Consider the following 19,550-nt stretch of genomic DNA (forward strand, 5'->3'; position numbering starts at 1 on the left):
CCATTAACGACGTTGTGGATCAAAAACCCCACGTAACCAACACGTTTTACCTGATCTAATTCTAAGAATGATTTCATGTCCGCTCGTTTCTTCTCGAATCTCATTGCGATCATTTCTCCAGATTTGTCTGGATCGACTCATTCTTATTCTTCCGACGTCAGTTGGGAGAATGTCCGTCGCACCATTTATGTGCATGTTTCTCTTTTTTTTTTCATTTTTTATACTATGTTTACGTAACGTTATCTTATTAGTTACATCCTTACATAGAAACATTCCACATTTTCAGGGCTTCCTGATCAAGGATGATCGGAGCGATCGTCCCATATGTCAGTAAGATACGCAGGTGCGGAGATTTTATAGGTTTTTGTGCATAAGAACTTGTTTTGGGAGTAGGAAACCGTTGATATCCGTCTTTTTGGGGGTTAAATGCATTGATCAATTTAAGTTCGATTAATTTAAAAGTTCACGAACAAGACTGTTCAGGTTTTCAGGTATACGAGACTCATATTTACCTCCAAAATGTTTTTTTTGTTGTTACAAAACATTATTTGTGGTGAAATTAAGTATTCTATCAGGAAAAATCCGTAATTTTCAGGTCGTATCAATCAAACGACCTTATCGACCGACTTAATTACCAGTATACTGCTATGTTGGTCGCACTTGGAGCTATTACATTAGCTGCTACTCAATATGTAGGGAAGCCGATACAGGTATGCACAGTGTCAAGTCTCAAATAGCAAGTAATAATTACTAAGGGCTGCTAAGTAGATCAAAATACAGGTCCTAGTAATGCAATGCTAAAAAAGAAAACTGGAATTTACTCATGAACGAGACTAGTTAGCATTACTGCTCACATTTACTACGGACACATTTTCTAAACTTGTTTAAAAGCATCACCCCACAAGTCTGGGGTGGTACGAGTTTCAGGTGGGTAACGCCTATACGGGGTCGTAGAATGTGTGGAAGAGGGTGATTCTGTCCATTTCCTCTTAATTGCCGTAAAAAACGGCACGGAAAATGCGGCGCGTGCACAAGACTGGCGCGCTCCAATCGAACTCGTTGCAGGAAATAGCGCCCCGGAACGCCCAAAGCCGCATCTTTCGGGCCGTTTTTTACGGCAATTAGGAGAAAAGTGGACGGAATCATCCCCTCTCCGTAATCTACTATCCCGTATACGAATACTCCACCTGAAATCCGTACCACCGCAGAGGGAGGTGATGGCTTTAAACTAAAAAATACTTCTTGTTTATTGAAACATCCCTTTCCAGTGGAAGAAATACCTCCTATCCAGTTCTGTGGCTACATTTCTATTTATTGAACTGAAAGCTTTCTTCAATTTTTCAATCCACTTTGTAATAATTTGAAATATTTTACATAACGATTTATCTACTCAAGAAAAATACGAAAGGCTGAGTTTATGTTATATGTCAGTGATGCAACTTTCATTGTTCATGTTCATAGCATGGATGTATCATGGATTAGTCATGATTGACCTTAATTTTGATTTACTGAAGTTTTATTTCAGTTACTTTGCATGAAGTTGTTCATGTCGTTTTCATACGAGTGCTTCTTTATAACTTCGATGCAAAATTTTCATTCCTGAAAAATATACGCCACGTATTCGTATTATTTCGTGAGAACTAATGTTATATGACAACAATTACTGACTGTCAACTAAAGGGACGTATAGAATTGTAAAATTTTTGGCCAACCAAATAGAGCTCTTTTTATGTGTGTAAATTTACAACAATATATCCTTCACTGAGAGCGGGTGTACCGCAGTCAAGAAGTGGTGCGCTGTGTCCGTACGATTGATCGGAGGTTCGAAACTGCTCTAGTGCAACCAAACATTTCATCCCTCCGGTGTCGATAAATAGGTACAAAACCCATTTGAATGGATGAAAGACACTGAGTCGGCACATCGACTCACCCCCGCAAATCACTGTAAGGCTGCACGGGCGTTCCTCAAACAATCCTGAATTGTTGAAGTCGTGGTCATAGGCGCATCCCCACAGGAATTAAGACATTAAATCAGGAGATCATAACGCTGTGCCCTTTATCCACTTCATCCTATATGTTTTCGCTCTGTTTATATTTATTTATATTTTATTTATACCCTGCCTTTCTCCCTTTCTAGTTACCTTTCTCGGAGAAAGTAACTGTATTTTGTGGTAATAGTCTGATAATTGTTTGTACTTTATTTCCATTACTAGTCTACAGTACTATGGAGTATCATCATCTGTACGAAAAGCAAAAACAGGCAGGAAATGGGAAGAATGGCGATTTTAAGTGCTAAATTTGTACTTCTTAGACAAGTGGTTTTTTATATTTTGAATGGACAGTATGAAAAACCGGTTGTCTACGAAGTAGGACTATGAAAAGTGACCGAAAAAGACTGTTCTGTCTCTTGCAGAGTTTCTTTGTTTTTGTTTTATTTATTTTGTACCCCCTATGGCTTAGCAAAGAGGATTTGGGAAGGACAAATACGAAACAAGTACAGTGAATCCATAGTGAGTAGAAAAAAAAGAACAAGATCAAAACAGGACAAAAAGAGGAGGGTCAGTTTTGTACGATTCCAGATCAGGTTATTTCGAACTCGAACACTCCCATAAACTAAGAAATTACTAAAGGGCTATTTTAAGGGTATTCTAAAATGAATGCAATAAGATTACTGAGTAGATTGAGAGGAAGTGGAAACACAGAGAGAAAAAATTGGGAACATATAAGAATCGTTGCCAAAAACGGGGCAGAATGTAACAGGGAAGTGATTTTTGTTGACGAATGATCGAGAATATTTCCATGGAATCCGAACATTTTTTTGTGGAATTAAATAAAGTAAGGGAAGCACTATTCCTTGACAAGAATCGATTTAGCAAACCACAAGATGTGAGTTCTCTGCTGTTGTGTATTACACTGATCAAAAACATCTAACAGAGTTTCATGTGATTTCTTCTCCATCTGGAATACTGTAACATCCACATATATCTAAGCTTATTTTTTAATTATAGCAGTCTATAACTCTTTGTTTCTTTGAAGAAATTTCCTCTTTTTATATACTACTTTATATAATATCTACATAGTTTCTAAATTTTCAGGACTTCAGTATTGTTTTCATTCTCCACAATGCCTTCTTTTTGTCTCCCTTTATTGCGTTTTTTAAAGTTCTGAATCCGTGCTTATATTATGTAATCAGATCCAAATTATAATAGGATTTGAACGTTTGAAATATTAAATTGTTCGAATATGCGATCATCGATTATCACTGCCAAATAAGTCATTTTTGAAAATCGTAGGCAGAAATTTGCAAAAAAAAAATTAATGTGTCCTATCGAACTAATACCAAATAAAACATTCTACCAAAAGCTCATTTCTATCCTACTTTTTAATGAATATCCATCACTCTTCTGGAATGGCATTACTAGGTGATTTAAAAAGGAATAAATAAACAAACAATGACTCAACATATGTTATACATACATACGTTATTGAATCAATCTTTATCTTAAAGAGATATGGAAGCGCTAGCTATGTACAGTAGCCACCGTAATTCTTCGACAGAAAACAAAGGAAAAACCCGTGCCAGGATTTTCTTGGTTTTTACTCCGTAACTTGGTTCATTTTGCTCTACACAAATGTCAACCCATTCCTGATTACGAGATATCTCTATTTGTCTTATTTTTGTACTTTGAAAATCTTTTACTTAAGCTGTTATTTTCTAAATTACCAGCGGCTACTAATTAAGGAACCTGGCTCTCAGATAATTGTGCCTTGAGGACATTCGGTGCAGGCAAAATACGAGAAAAGCGAAGTTGCAGTTAAATATCCGTAAAGTAGACGTTTTCACGAACATTTTGGTTCCCCATTCATATGTGTGTTTGAGAGTTCTGAGATTTTCAGAACTTGACGGAAGAGGCACATTTCAAGTTGATTAGAAGACTAGCTTTCCCAGCTAAAAAAAGAGACGGTATTTTATCAGAGAACTATTTATTTTATTTGTAAATTTATAGCTCCACTTGTTCACTTATCTTACTTTACTTGTATTTGTTTGACAATTATTGGAGCTATTTTAGCGAACAAAATCGTCCTTTGTTGAATCTTTGGCCTTCCGTTGATGTCCCGTTATCTCAACATTCTTCGATTTCTCAATCATTCCTCTAACCTCTAAGAAATTCAATGAATGCATTCTTGTTCTTATTCTTAGGAATTGAAAGAGAAATGTAGAACGCAAAAAAATAAACAATGACAAAAAAATTCACTTAGTTCTTATCCAGACAACACTGATCAGGGCACAATGAAAAGTCAGGAAGCCACTAGCTTAATGTCTCCTTTCAAATTGTCTAAATTTTCAGTGTTGGGTGCCTGCACAGTTCACCGGAGCCTGGGAGAAGTGAGTTTTTTTTTTTCGTATTTGATTTGTAGAAAGGTCACTATACAGATAAATCCATGATACATAATTGATGTTGAATGATATGTGGATCTATCCACACTCCACTTTTCAGATATGCGGAGACCTACTGTTTCATCAAGGGATCGTACTTCTTACCAGATGACGAGCATCCCAATGAGGATTTCATTGAGAGAGATAATGCTGTAAGTGAGAATAATTAGTTTATGGATTTGAAAGATCCGTTTCTCTGTAGGACTCACCTTATGAGCTACAGTCGCTTGATCTAAGAATAACAATGATTTCTGTTAAGAATTTTACCAGATCCACTAACGAGCATCACACATTAGTGGGATGTAACTTCTTTGTAACTGTAATTTTATCTATTTATTTGTTTGTTAATTCACATACACCAATACTGCAGCAAAAAAAAGGAAGGAGAAATCACACTTGGTCCGACTTTTTAAAAAGTTTTGTAGTGTAAGTTGTAATTTTGAGCCTGGAAAGTTCTTTTCATTACCGCGTGAGATTTAATTCAGCGACTAACTACAGGACTACAACTACAGAACATATCTCGCGGTCTATGCTGGAGGCTATTAACACCTGGACACTGTATTTAGTTGACTAAGTTGTAGTTGACAAAGAAATTTTGTTTAATAATGAAGCAATTCCTTTACATTCATTTTACAATGACTGGAATCCCTTATCTATAAAATATCAGCACTGTAGCCATATTGTTCACTACCGAATAACAATAAACTAATAGCATAGGCGTTAGAGGCCAACTTTTGATCGTGCCTGGAGAAGCTACATTGAACTTTCTCAGAATGTTGATATCGTTTTTCTTGCTTTCTGAAAGAATCACTAGTGCTTATTGCAAAATGTCACTGAATGTTGCAAGATTTTCTTCCAGAGTTTTCTTCCAGACTTTCCACACATTCATTCTGATTTTCAACCTCGCACGTACTAAAACTGCAGTTTGACATAAGAATTTGAAATTTCATGTGATTCAACAGCAGGATTTTGTCCATGACAATCAATATTTCCGATAAATCAACAATCCCCGGTCTTTTATCAATTGAACGTGAATTTAGTTTCTGAAAAATCAAGAGATTGTCGAGTTACTGTAGCAACAAACACTCAGAAGGTACAAGATTACAAATCACATAAAATTACAATAACAAGAAAAACACAACTTACTCATTAAATTAAAAAATCTGAACTTGAAATAATTCATGAGTGTATTCAAAATCTCCGGTGAACAATTGAAGGGGAGATCAGAAAGCTGAAAAATATAAGGAAATGGTATGATTTCTGTTATGATATTGGGGAATAATTGCAGCAAAAGACAAAAATCGTCAAATTTCCTGTAATTTAGGTTATCGGTTACTACCAATGGGTGCCATTGATGTTAGCTCTGCAGGCATTCTTATTCTATGTTCCATGTATTGTTTGGAAAGCACTGAACTGTTCCACAGGTTAATATTTTAGTTTCTATTATGGTGTAATTTGGCTGCTTCATTAATCTATCGACAAATTCTTTCCTTCCCAGACATTATCGTTTCCTCGTTCTTTAAGGTATCAACGTGAAAGATGTCCTGGAAAATACTGCCAAAGTCAAGAAGAATGTAACTGTTAAGGAAAGAGAAAATCAGGTAAGAGAAAGTTCCATAATAAACTGACAGCTGGATGACAAAATATTAATTATTTTCTATTTATTTCTTCTTTTCTATTCCAATTCTATTAAATATTTAAGGTTTCCAAAGCTGCTACTCATCTACAAGAAGCTCTTGAACTGCAAAGAGAACTAAAATCAGGTTAGATATTGCTAAGGATCCGAGAAAATAACAGTAGAATAGCTTGTTATTTGTTCACGAAAAGGAAAAAAATTATTGGAAACCCATGAAGAATTAAGCAATGATACCAAGGTCACCAATAAAAGGTGTTTCCAGAGGCTGGAATGCTGTCAAAAATGCGAAAATCTGGATTTTACTTGTCGGCCGTTTATGTATTTACGAAATTCCTCTACGTCTTCAACATCTTTGCTCAAGTTAGTTCTTTCTTGTAATTGTAAAACTACGTCTTATCTGACAACAAAGAAAGTATAAAAACATAGAAATATTGGTCTGCTTCCACAAACACTAAACAAATCCTGCAGTTTTTTACCTTATTTCAGAAAATGACATTGATTTATACAACGATGTTTATGTTTTTTTTTTCAGTTCTGTATCTTCTCTGCATTCCTCGGCACTAACAACTCCTTCTGGGGATGGGAGATTTTCAGAGATATCTGGAGCGGACGTGAATGGAATGTGACTGGACATTTCCCGAGAGTAACAATGTGCGATTTTACGGTAAGAGGATATTCTACTTTTGTAGATGTAGCTACTGTCGTTAATTGGATTTGTTTAAGGTTCGCGTACTTGGCGCTCTTCATCGCTGGACCGTTCAATGTGTTCTAATGATAAACATGTTCACCGAAAAGATCTACGTTTTCCTCTGGTTAGACACAGCTTCAATCTAATAGAGGAGTACCTTTGTTTATCGAATAATTGAGTAAACAATGAAGTAATTTCAGGTTCTGGTTCATTTTAGTTGGAGTGTTATCCGTCATCTCTCTCATTTACTGGCTGATCGCCTTAGTCGGCACCAACTTTCAACGTGGTTTTGTAACAAAGTCAGTTATGCGCTTATTGTGGATCCTTCGATCGTCCAGATAACCTTTTCCAGATATCTTCGATGCATGGGTGAGATTAACGAGCCACCATCTCGAATTGAAGAAGAGAAAGTGGGCGGATTTGTCCGTAACTATCTCACTTCCGATGGCGTTTTCCTCCTTCGACTTATCCAGGTAACTACAACAGCAGATTTTCAAATACATTCAAATAACTTGCATTCCTCCAGACCAACGGCGGCGACATGCTTGCTGGTGAGATCATCGCTGCCATGTTTCGTCAGTACAACGAGCGTCGAAAGGCGCCAATGTCCGAGGATTCGTTCGGTGACTCGCCTGACACAACTGCGACGTTACCGCGGTAGACTCTTGGTGGCCAACGGGACCACTGCATAGGTGAAGCCCAAAGGTGGCAACGACAAACTCGTCCAACGAGCTTCGATTATATCTCGTGATCATGTTTCTTTCGAGTATATGTATAGACTTTCCAAATTCCACGATCCGCAACTACTTCATTCACATTCCTGACGTCATGGTAGATTTTTTTTTTTGAAATATACTTTTCGATATTGTGATATTTATGTCCTCTCACCGAAGATTCAAAGCCTTCATAGAAGTTTAATAAAATTATAATTTCTCTCTCTTGTTTCAAAATTGATAATTTCAACACAAAATGTTTGTGAGAAATATCGGCTAGCTTGTCTTCCGAGATACAGAACGGATCCAGTCATGTACTGGAGATTCCATGGAAACGGGAAACATTGATTATAGTGGTGGCAGGCCTGAGAAGCTGGTAGACAGATGGGAGTGGCATCCTTCAATGTGCAGCCATTTGCCATTCACTTACCATGGACCAGTGGATCAGCTCACAACGTGGATTTGCTGTGAACTCATTTTACAAAAACAATGACAGTGCGTCTTCTGCTCAAGGGGAATCCCAACGTAATTACAATCCAGGACGTCATGCTCGTGTTCCAGCTTTCCACGCCATCAACGATGCATAGATTAAGAATTTCGGGAAGACGGGTTCAGTTCTAAAAAAAGAGGATCGAGTACAAGTTATGCGAAGGTTGAGCCGTAGAGCAGTAGCCGCAGTATCACCATTTTTGAAAAGTTATTTTACAGTAAATGCACGTTGTGAACTGATCCACGGGTCCATGATTAGTAAATGGTAAGCAGTTGATGCCACTATATACGTAACTAATCGTAACCGTATACTGAATGATGGCATTCTCACCTTTCTACCAATTCCTCGTGGTTGCCATCACTACATTCAAAATTTCCCTCGGCCACCTTGTACCTCCAATGATTCTGCTATTCCCGATATCCGATCATATCCCTAGGCCCCGTTCACCTGAACAGCCACTGTGGGACCGAGCACAAGTCTCTTCACGTGGGGTCGACCATCCGACCATTCTCAGAGCGGCCGACTATCCAACCGTCCACTGAGAGGCCGACAACCCTTAAGTTCACAAAGGAGTCGACCACCTATGGTCAACTTGGTGTTTCTTCCATGATTTTACTCTAAATAATGTGGCAATTCTAAATAACAAAAGAATTTATGATGGTTGGAAAAAAAGTGTCAAAAAAATAAGAGACATGTCAGTGCTAGGCCGCGCTACCTTTAAAGGCAACATACCACTAATCTGAGGTGGTACGGATTCCAGATCGAGTATTTGTACACGGGTAGTAGATTATGGAGAGGGGTGTGATTCCGTCCACTTCTTCCTAATTGCCGTAAAAAACGGCCCGGAAAATGCGCGCGTGCACAAGACTGGCGCGCTCCAATCGAACTCCTTGTAAAAAATATTGCGCCGGAACGCTCGAAGCCGTATCTTCCGGGCCGTTTCCTACGGAATTTAGGAAGAAATGGACGCAATCACCCTTCCCTTAATAATCTACTATCCTGTATACGAATACTCCACAGGAAATCCGTACCACCCCAGATTCGTGGAGTGATGCCTTTAAGGCAGCGTCTGGGGAGATTTTTGAGGTTGGAATATCTCTACCAGGTCTCTCAAGAAGCTGGGATCTGAGACGTAGTCCACAATTATTACGAGACTCCTCCCATGAAGCCAAAAATTTGATAAGCAAGGACCAATCCAGGGCATCGGTCTGTACGACATCACTTCTCCCGGCAACATGACTGGCATACCTTCTCAAAAAAGGGCATATATCGTGCTGCTAGGGTGGATGTAGTAAAGTAGGTGCAGGAGGTTCCACTGTCACTACACGATCAATGGATGGTTCGAAACCGCCCCAGTGCCAACCAAGCCTTTCCTCCCTCCAGGGTTGACAAACTGGTATCAGACCTGTCTGAGAGGATAAACACATAAAAATTCGGTGGGAATTCAGTCGCACACTTATTTTTGGAGGCTCTAACTTCCTCTATTCTTTCAGTAACTTTAGCTCTCATAGATGCTCTAAGACTAATGCCTAGGTCTTAGAGCACGTTAGTTATGTAGCAGGTTTAGTTATGTACTTCCAGAAATAAAAGCGCCACGCCCCCTCCCCTGACTTGATGGTACATCGTTTAATGCATCACTCCACGAATCTGAGGTGGTACGGAATTCAGGTGGAGTATTCTTATAAGGGATAGTAGATTATACAGAGAAGGGTGATTCCGTACATTTCTTCCTAATTGCCGTAAAAAACGGCCCGGAAGATACGGCTTCAAGCGTTCTGGCGCACTATTTTCTACAGGGAGTTCAACTGGAGCGCGCCAGCTTTGTACGGCGCTACATCTTCCGTGCTGTTTTTTTTTTACTTTAATAAGGAAGAAATGGACGGAATCACCCTCCTCTCCATAATCTACTACGCCTTATAAGAATACTCCACCTGAAATCTGCACCACCTCAGATTCGTGGGGTGATGCTTTTAAATACAGTGTTCGCGAAAAGTTTTCGGCTCTAAGCAAATTACAAACAGGTTAGCAAAAGCTTAACCACTGAGGAACAAGATGCTCACATTTTTCTGCAACGATCAGGTTCTTCAGCGAAGTTACCTCAGTACCCAATTCAAATGACTTCGAAAGTGGACCTAGTTTCCTGTATTTACACGTCAATTGTTTGAGAAGGTTAGTAACACAAAAATCCACATAGTCAAGAGTTATGGCAAGCAAAGATGGAAAAATTTGTCTACGCATCACTTATTCTTAATTGCAAGCAAATCCTCATACTTCAGATGAAATCAATCAACCACAACGATTGAAGATAATAAACGTGTAATCGAGTCAAAACGACCTGCGGCTCGACGCATTTGCTAAGTTGCTGCGCTCGAAGCGACGCGATGGGATCGAGGTGGGACTATCGTTAGCTTCATTTGAAGTGCAACGATAACTGGGTACGGCAAGGGTCCCATCTTGATCCAGACCGCTGGCTTCACTGTGTATGCAGCTGCCACCGGCTTCAGGTCGTTATAATTCGACAGCAACTCTTAAGACATACCCACATATTCTCTTGTTGAATGTTGAGGAAAAGTTAAATGTTCTAAAAATGGAACTAAACAGCTGACAAAAGAACTCGTGTAATCTTGCATATCCATGGAGAAAGTGAAAATCCACGCAGAACTATATGATACATTAAATAATCAGTTTGCTAAGTCATATCTTGCGGGATGATGAGGCGTTTGAGGGAGTAGATTACACGTGTCTTTGATTTTTCCAGGTCCGAAGAAGGCGACGACGCCGAAACGTTAGCCAACAAGAATAAAGATCAATAACAATCTTGGCTCTGCTTAAAAAGTAGTACACAATCAAACTCTACGATGCCTAGATTCAAAGAAGGTCGAACTTGAAACTTATATGATACATGTATCTCTGGAATGAAATGGATGAAAAACAAACAAACAAACAAACCTCAATGCGTCCTTTGTTTTCACATTCCTTTACGAGTCCAAACTATACGTTTTGAAAAGTCACTAATGATGGTAATATTGCGACATCTCTAAAATTCCTGGGTCTTGCACGAGTCAAATGGCTGATCCCAATGAAAACAAATACCGCTTTCTGTGCTGGTGTTCTGGATGTTCGTGTGCAATATCGTTGGATTCATTTCTTCAAAGATACAAAAAAAGTTCAATAGTGAAATGCCGTTGAACAACATCTCGCTAGGTCCACTTACTGAAGTGAACCCACGAGCAAAATATAATCTGAGAAACAATAGCAGCGGACAGAAATGCTACGTATCCAAAGAACTATTTCTACTCCTGAAGAAGCAGGTCTAAATAGGCTCCAGAAATTCTTATCCACAAGAGGAGGGACGTTAAACTCTTCTGAGAATACTAAAATATGGAAGAACGATGTGCAGGAATTGATACTGAGATACAAATGAAATACTGCGTTGAATTACAAGCCCAAATGCTATGGATTCTGTGGCATTATTAAAGGTTAGCGATGAGAAAGTTGGTCCCGACACGGTTGTGAACATAGGAATGCGCTCCTCGATGTTATAGGTGGTGAAAATCCGACTAACTAAGTATCTCTATGAACGTTTAGAAACCTTCATTATTTGACATCTTGTTTTTTTTTTGTGTTTTTGTTTTATTTCCTGGGAATTCATTTCGAGTCGGTCATCAAATCCATCGGATGACGTCCACCTATGCTTACTTTCGTTGATCTCTGCATATCTCATATTATTATTTATTTGTATGTATATATATATATGCTTGTTGTGTTGTGTTATTCTCGTTGTTTGTTATGTTTACTTCTATGTATATTTGTTATTCATTCTGTTCTCTTCATTTTTTCCTTGTGCTATTCATTTACTCTTCTGTAACAGTGAAGAAACAGTAACAGTATTCTCCGTTCGTGTACTTTGTAAATGAGCGGGTCTAGAGCTTTAATTCAAAAAAACTTTACAAGAGTGGCTTTATGTGATACTATTTTTTCAAACGTTTCATGCAAATTTATTCATCCCTTCATAAATTAATTACCTCTAATAAGTTCATGGATATACTTAATTAGTGCTGCCAAATTGGGGAAGATACTGTACGAACCAATATCAAGGTGTCGGTTACATCATTTCGGATAATTTTAACTATTTAAATGTTCAAAAGAGCGAAACATATACCTAATGAAACCTAGGAAGCAAATATAAATTTAGCAGAGATCAAAAATTCAAAGTTCCCTCCATTTCCGAAATGGTCCCGAGGCGATCCCTTGACCGGGGTCGTCATCGTCCCACTTCCTGGATTCAGTCTTTGAGGTGGATTGGTCGTGAGCGGTCGGTGTTGCCCGGGAGGTCTTCGTCATTGCAATGATGTCTGTATTTTTGTATTTTTCATTCTTTCTTTTTGTTTTTCTCTTTTTATCTCCTTTTTCAGTGAACATTGATGGTCCGGACTATCGCGTGTGGTCCTTTACGCTTTCTATCCTCTATAATACTTCTTTTTATAGTCGCTATTTTTTGATATAAAGAGCGTTCTTTTCAGTCCCTCCAGTGCCACCTTGAAGTTGCTTGCTGTTGTTTATCATATACGGTTGAAATCGACTTTGATTCGAAGGAAAACAAAGTTGTTCACGATGGAAAATAACTACTACTGGAATTCTCCTTTCTCTTCTAGCAGCACTGTCAACGGATATGTACCCGCCGCAGCGCAGAACACCCGCGCTGGAGTTGGTTGTAAGAAATCAAAGCTTTTTTATATTTTTTCTTTTTTCAGCTTCTTTGATGATCTTCCTTCTTAAGACACGATGCGAAACGATCAAGTACCGACGATGGGAATGAACCAAGGTGGCACTAGGGAGGTTCTTCGCGCTCCTTACAACGCGTATTTCAACTCTCAACCGAACACTGCTACGCAAAGCTGGACATCTTCCCCTGGAGGTGGATGTAAGAAACACTGTTCCTGGTTACTTCTTTACATTGAGCTCTTTAAACTATTTTTTATCTTTAGCTATGGTGCAGAACAATCAGGTGCGCACTGGAGGTATGAACGAAGGTGGTAGTGGACAGGTGCTTCGAGCTCCTTACCAAGTGTATTTCAATTCTCAAACGAATGCTTCCATGCAGGGTCAAATGCCTTTTGCCGGAGCTGGATGTAAGAAAGCCAAACGGCTGCCTTTTCTTTTTTAAATTAAGCTCTTTTAAGCTTCGATGCAAAACAACCAGGGACGGCTCACGGAGATGAATGCAAGTGGCGTTGGTGAGGTAGCCCGAACTCCCTACCAAATGTCTTTCTATCCGCAAACGAACACTCCCATGCAGATGCCTTTGGTAACTCCCAACACAGGTGGAAGTAAGAATTTTCTCCGTTTATACTGAACTTTTTCGATAATTCCTCATCTTAAGCTTCGTTCCAAAACTATCAGCAGCGAACTGCAGATATGACTGGAGGCGTCAACGGGGAGGTGTACCGATCTCCCTACCATTCATTTTTCCATCCACAAGCGAACACTCCCATGCAGGTGTCGTTGGCACCTCCCAACACAGCTGGAAGTAAGGAACTTCTCCTTTCGCACCGGGCCCCTTGGATGATTTCCTATCTTAAGCTGTGGTCCCAAAGATAGAGGAACCTACTATGGAGATGAATTACGGTGGCATTGGAGATGTGTACCGAACTCCCTACCAAATGACTTTCAATCCTCAAGCAAACTACCCCATGCAGACCTGGATGTCTTCCCCCATGGCTGGCTGTAGGGAGTCTGAATGTCCCCTTTTTTATATTGAGCTCCTTAGGTGATTATCTATATTAAGCTGCGATGGTAAAGGTTGAGAATCCTGCAACGATGATGAACGGAGGTGGCATTGGAGATATGTACCGTACTCCCTACCAAATGACTTTCGATCCTCGAGCTTATGTACCCATGCAGATGTCCTTTATGCAGACTAGACCAGCGAGTAAGAAAATTCTGTTTCCTCCTTCTGGGTCGATCCCTCTGCAATCTCCGATTTTAAGCTATGATGATAAAGTCTGAAGAGCCTGCAGAGATGAACGGAGGTGACGCCGGAGAGGTGCAGCGAGCTTCCGACCAAAGGTCTCCCAATCCTCGGCCAAGCAGTCCCATGCAGCTGTCATTGACGCCCCCTACTAGCACTGGAAGTGGGAAACATCCTTTTTTGACTTCTCTTTTTACATTGTACTCCGTGGATGATCTTCTACTTTAAGATACGGTAGAAGACGATGACGAACCGGCTGAAGTGAAGGAGATGAAAGAGGATAGTGATGGAAAAGTGTCTTCCAATACCTCTCAAACTTCTTCACCATCTCGAGCAAAATCTCCCGAACGTCTTTCGAATCCAGCTCCACCGGAGCGATATGATGTTAATCTCAGATTTGAAAGGAAGCCCCATATAGATCAAATAATTCGCGGTGACTGCAGTAAGAAGGTGCAACTACTGGTCGATTACCTTGTGGCTATCATCAACAGAGCTGAATCCATGGATGCCAGAGATAATTATTTTGTTGGAACAGCATTGCGAGAACATGTGAAGTCAATCATAATGGTACGTTGTTTTGAAGAACTTTTTCAAGGAATCGGATCCTGCCAACATCTCGTATCCTTTTTTTTATTTACCAACTTCCTTCCTCTTCTTATTTTTTGAAAAAAAAAACAAGATTTAAGAGGGTTATCTGCACAAATATCCTGATCATCTTTAGCTACTGGCCAGATGGTGAAAGATAGTAAATGGGGGAGGTGGTAAAACCGCAAAAGACAAAGATTTTACTCGTACTTGTTACAGTAGCAATTTCTTACATACTTAATTCTTTAATAACATCCCGCTTTTTCCGTATTAGGTGTGTGACAAGCTAATTGCCTTTTACGAGCTATATTTGTGTTATATTCGAAGATAATAAATCCAGTAAGTACAAAAAGCTTAAAAAAATAGGAAATCTTTAAAAATAATCGTTGAAAAGCGTGAGGTCAGCGGGGAGCCGCATTTTCCAGCGGTAACCACCGTTGAGCCGCCCTATCAGACCGTCAGAAGGTTATGGAAACTCTTTGACATCCATACGTGATTGACGGATGAGATTACAATTAGATCACAGCTCATTGTTTGTGTAGATCCTTAGCATACAGTCCACGTTGAAATTATTTGAGCAATGGAGCGGTGAGTTTATCGAAACATTCAAATTTTCTCTGTTCGACACACAGTTTATTTTCTCCTAACCTCCGGCAATCAAACTCACGGACTATTATCCAGGTGAAGAAGATCGGCGCCGACCTATAGATACTATCGTCTAAATTAGGCTTGAGAAATTGAGAAATACGAAGTGTAAAAGAACTTAAAAATGAAATGATAAAAAATGGAATATAGATATAAAAATATGATAAACTATTGGAAAAAATTTTGTATGACACCAATGAAAAAGTGGAGGACTACAACTAGACTATGATTTGTTTGTAGTCCAGAAATAATAATGCTAAATAATGCTAGGTATTGTGATATGTACTCTTCCACGGTTAAGCGATCGAGAGCTCATCTCATTGTTCCCGAAATATTAACTGTTATTAGGTAGTTCATAGTCGTTCACCTATGTAACACACACATCTGACCAACAAGCAATCAATATTATTCCATCATTTTGAAACGGTGATATTATCGTACGCATCTGAAACCAATGGTAACAGATGTGATAAGAAGATTGTTCATCTTCTATAGTAGCAGAACGAAATCCTTGACGTTTTATCCGCCACGAAAAGGACTACGCCAAGTTTCACTGACAATATATTGAATGCCGATTTTTTAAAAATGTTCTGACTCAGTAAAAGTGTTTTTCTCTTCTTTATGCGCCACTTGTGAATGTAAATAAATGGTAGGTGGGAAAGAAATTATAGAGACAGCATTTTTTTTTTTCTGGCAATAAAAAACCAGTAACTAAACCAAGAGGTTACTGACAACCGTGCTCATCGCAAGCCTCGCTCTTCTTGTGAAGGACTTTGCCCATCGGTGAGTCAAAATCGCCAGGGTTTTGATCTATGTGACCTTTATTTCATATTATTATTTTATTCCATGTATGTGCGATAAGGATGCTTATCATAACTAGGGATAAACGAGTGAGATGAACTTGACGCTGTTGTCCATGGAGTTTTGGATTCTAGTCTCCATCGCTTTGTCGAGTACGAGGAGTACGCCGCCTAATCCACGATTATGTCAATGAGACAAAGCCCTGGATGAGCTCCCGACAAAGAGACGTTGAAGGGAAGCGTCGCAAAACGTCCCGAGAATTCCTGGAACGCTACAACCATATTGTAGCGTTCAACATAGTTGTAGCGTTCCAGGAGTTCCTCTACATCTGCGGAAACAAACTGACGAAATCATAATCCTGTCTTTCGTTGTGCACACTTTCAACATACAATTTTCTTAGCTGAACCAAAGTGAACCCGCCGCTCCTATGCTCTGGATCTATTCGAGCGTTATTTGCGGTGTCATACGTACAATCCGATCAAAACCACATGTGGCATGGTGCAGTTGCGTAAGCGGAAGCGGACGCGCTGAGACAGCGGTTGGAATTGAGGTGGGATCATTCCGAACCGCAGATACGGGTGGTGCTGGCGAGGGTTCCACCACGATCCTAACTGCTGCTCTCCATCGTACCGCGTCGAGCGCAACCTCTTACGCACTGCACCGTGCTTCATGTTGTTTTGGTTCTTTTATACCAGTTGTCTCATCCTTCTATTTCACTGATGATGTTAAGGAGGTTCTTAATTACATAATGATACTAGGGCAGACTGAGTCCCACAATACTTAACGAACGAGTTCACGGAGGAGAAGGAACGATATGTGGGTCGAAGTAGGATGCATCTTGTCTGAAATCTTTCCATAGATCATGGAATGTTAGGAATAGTACGAAGCATCCACTCACTGAAAAGGTTTGACCATTCAATAACTCGACAAACTGATGTGACTCTAATCGGGTGTCCCTTCTCAGTTTTACATTAGTTAGGTTTTTAATTAGTCATAAAAAAAGGACAAAGGAATATCCTGACCATATCTCCAACCTATTCCTTTCTTATTAAATTTCGTAAGTACCTTACAGCTTTCTTCTCGGATGTCCCTCCAACCAGATAGGTTTCACCTTCGCATCACACTTTAATATCGTATAGTTTTGTTGTGTTTTTCTTTCAGCAAGCATTAACTGGCCATATGAGCGCCGAAGAGTTTGCACATGTTCTTGAAGATGTCGTCAAAGTCCGACCGTTTGACAGTGATTTTATCAAGTTTCTGAAAACAGCTATTCCTCACCTCTCACGTGCTTTCATTAAAGGTCAAACAGTTTTACTTATTTTTTCTGAAAATCAAACTTTTTTTGAAAGAGTTCAGGAGTTTTCTGACAGTTGGACTTTTTTCTCAAAGAGTTTTTCTTTACCAGGAGATGTGCTTATCGATCATTTTTTGCCTAGTCCCGGTATGTACAGGGAACCTTTCGTTGATGTCCCTTTCGATATCTGTTATCTGTCGATGATATGGCGTGATTACTATGATCTGTTAGTTAGGGTAAGATTGTTTACAAATTTAGAATAAAAACGAGTACAAAAAGATTATCATAACAAATTGTCGGGGATTTTAGAATGGTGAAGCACCGCCTATCACTCAACAGGTCGCTATTGCACTTACTCATTATGATATTTTACATAGTGATTCGTCGGAATCCACTATCAAAGAAGGATTAATGGATATGAAGAGTATTGATGGATCTGAGGTGGTGTTAATTTAATCAACATTTTTTTTTCGAATTTCGAGCAGAAAACTTTGCAAGCACTTCGTGCTATTAATCTGGATATCGACAGATGGTTGAAGAATACTCATTACACTCAGTCACTCGTAAAAAAAAAAAAAAAAAAAAAAAACTCAACTATGTATCTATGGTTTAGTAAAGTGCCTACTTATTCGCAAATATGACAGCAAACGTTTTAGCGTCTTTTTTTACTTCCTTTTTCATGTGAATTTGAAAAAGCGCAAAACGTCTTTGAAAAAAAAAAGTTCTTCACGCATGTAGGCATATTAAAAAATCTGGAAGCCTCCTAATCGAGAAATTACACTGTTACTTCTATCTCTTATGAGATGTTATATATGCGTTTATACTTTGTCGTGCTGTCACACATTTTTTGCACTGAACCACCCAACCATCGATCATTGTTGCACAATGACTGTGTGTAGCGGTTTTTAGGATTTCATTTAAAACCCGTAACAGTTTTCGTATGCATTTAGGTAGGAATTTTTTTGTTGTTTCAGCATGATGGGAATATGTCAAGTCCTGATCATGGTCAACACAATTCTAGCATGGATGTCGACGATGTTGCTGAGGAACTGAATAAAGCCAACATGACAGATGATCATGATGATGATAAAGATGATCATGATAGTGATGATAGTGATAGTGATAGTGATGATGATGATGATGATGATGATGATGTGAGAATAGTAACTGTTTCATATGTGCATATCTTTTCCGAAGTTTACTTCTATTTTTTTTCTCAAAGTTTCAGGATCCAACTTACGATCCTTCAACCGATTACTGAGTTGGAAAGAGAAGAGAGAGAGAAGTATGGGTACTGTAAATGATTCCTGTAAATTATGGTTCTTTTTTGAGGCGAACAAGCGCCATATGGCGATTTTAGTTTTGATTATTTCTGCACCCACCGTATGCCAGAGTTTTGTCTTGGTGCAGAGTTTTAGATGAGACGTTATGATGAGTTTCACTGAACATTGTTCAGCCTTTTATTCGTGCCTTATATCCGTCCTTATAGTTGTTTATAATCAGATTTTATTGCTGTTCTTTTAAGTCGATATGACTATGTATATGTATGTAAATTTCTTTTTTTATATGATGTAAAAGTGTTGTTCTGTTATTGTATTTGTGGAAGAAATTCTGTTCCTCCAATTATCTCCAAGTGTTTGTGACGTATTTGCGTTATAATATCTCAATGCTTTCTTTTCGAAATTCCTCATGTCATACTTTTCGCCCAAATACAAACATACATGTTCAGAAAATGAATGGCGAATCAGTATAATCTACGTAGGACCACTTTTACAAGAACTTTCATTCTGGTCCTGGACACTGGTGCGTTCTTATGTTCTTATGTTAGTTTTTACCAAATGAATTCATAAGCTATCGGATCAACTTTCCAATTCATCCAGCGAAGAGAGTGTAGGACATCGGAGCGAACATCAAATGTGTGAGATTTTCCCTGTAGGACCACAGGTAAGCGTATTATGTTCATCAGAATCTATGTATGATTTTGTTCTAGGATGCAAAAGACTTTCTTAAGTTTCTAACACATAAAATGCCAGTCATTGGAAGCCCAAAGGCGCTGGCTCATTTTCAGACCTACGATCTTGCATCTGACCACATCTCAGGAGGTGCTGCTGTTTATTTTCTGGAAGGCTTGTTCTTATGGCTGTAGTTCTTGGATCGTCTCTTTGGATATCACACAATTAACAAAGGAAGTTCTTCATAGCATTACGGAATAGAAACGGAAATAAAGCTCAAAAGTTCCACTTTTCTTAGTCGCGTTTCCTGAACATATATACATAAACAGCAATCGAT

General features: G+C 39.0%; 1 protein-coding gene across 5 annotated transcripts; it reads left to right on the plus strand.

The window, feature by feature from the left end:
• Positions 1-302: 302 nt before the first annotated feature.
• Positions 303-18,522, plus strand: RB195_021598 (uncharacterized protein; the record flags this gene model as incomplete). 5 transcript variants are annotated; one of them, XM_064208424.1, is made up of 27 exons in its annotated part: positions 303-343; positions 596-710; positions 4,350-4,387; positions 4,500-4,590; positions 5,763-5,862; positions 5,963-6,039; positions 6,141-6,201; positions 6,337-6,434; positions 6,607-6,738; positions 6,798-6,886; positions 6,963-7,061; positions 7,115-7,235; positions 7,289-7,419; positions 12,489-12,679; positions 12,746-12,889; positions 12,954-13,097; positions 13,149-13,295; positions 13,349-13,495; positions 13,549-13,692; positions 13,754-13,897; positions 13,956-14,099; positions 14,166-14,503; positions 17,129-17,267; positions 17,373-17,497; positions 17,571-17,702; positions 18,236-18,415; positions 18,490-18,522. In XM_064208424.1, the coding sequence occupies 27 exons, from the start codon at positions 303-305 to the stop codon at positions 18,520-18,522; spliced, it is 3,345 nt and encodes a 1,114-aa protein (XP_064064305.1). The 5 variants fall into 5 exon arrangements, with proteins under 5 accessions (XP_064064305.1, XP_064064306.1, XP_064064307.1 ...); XM_064208425.1 differs by lacking the exons at positions 12,489-12,679; positions 12,746-12,889; positions 12,954-13,097; ... (9 more) ...; positions 18,236-18,415; positions 18,490-18,522 and adding an exon at positions 10,724-10,778; XM_064208428.1 differs by lacking the exons at positions 303-343; positions 596-710; positions 4,350-4,387; ... (8 more) ...; positions 7,115-7,235; positions 7,289-7,419 and having other exon boundaries at positions 12,580-12,679.
• Between the last annotated feature and the right edge of the window lie 1,028 nt (positions 18,523-19,550).

This window comes from Necator americanus, chromosome X, assembly GCF_031761385.1.
Source record: "Necator americanus strain Aroian chromosome X, whole genome shotgun sequence".
In the NCBI taxonomy this organism is placed as follows: domain Eukaryota; kingdom Metazoa; phylum Nematoda; class Chromadorea; order Rhabditida; family Ancylostomatidae; genus Necator; species Necator americanus.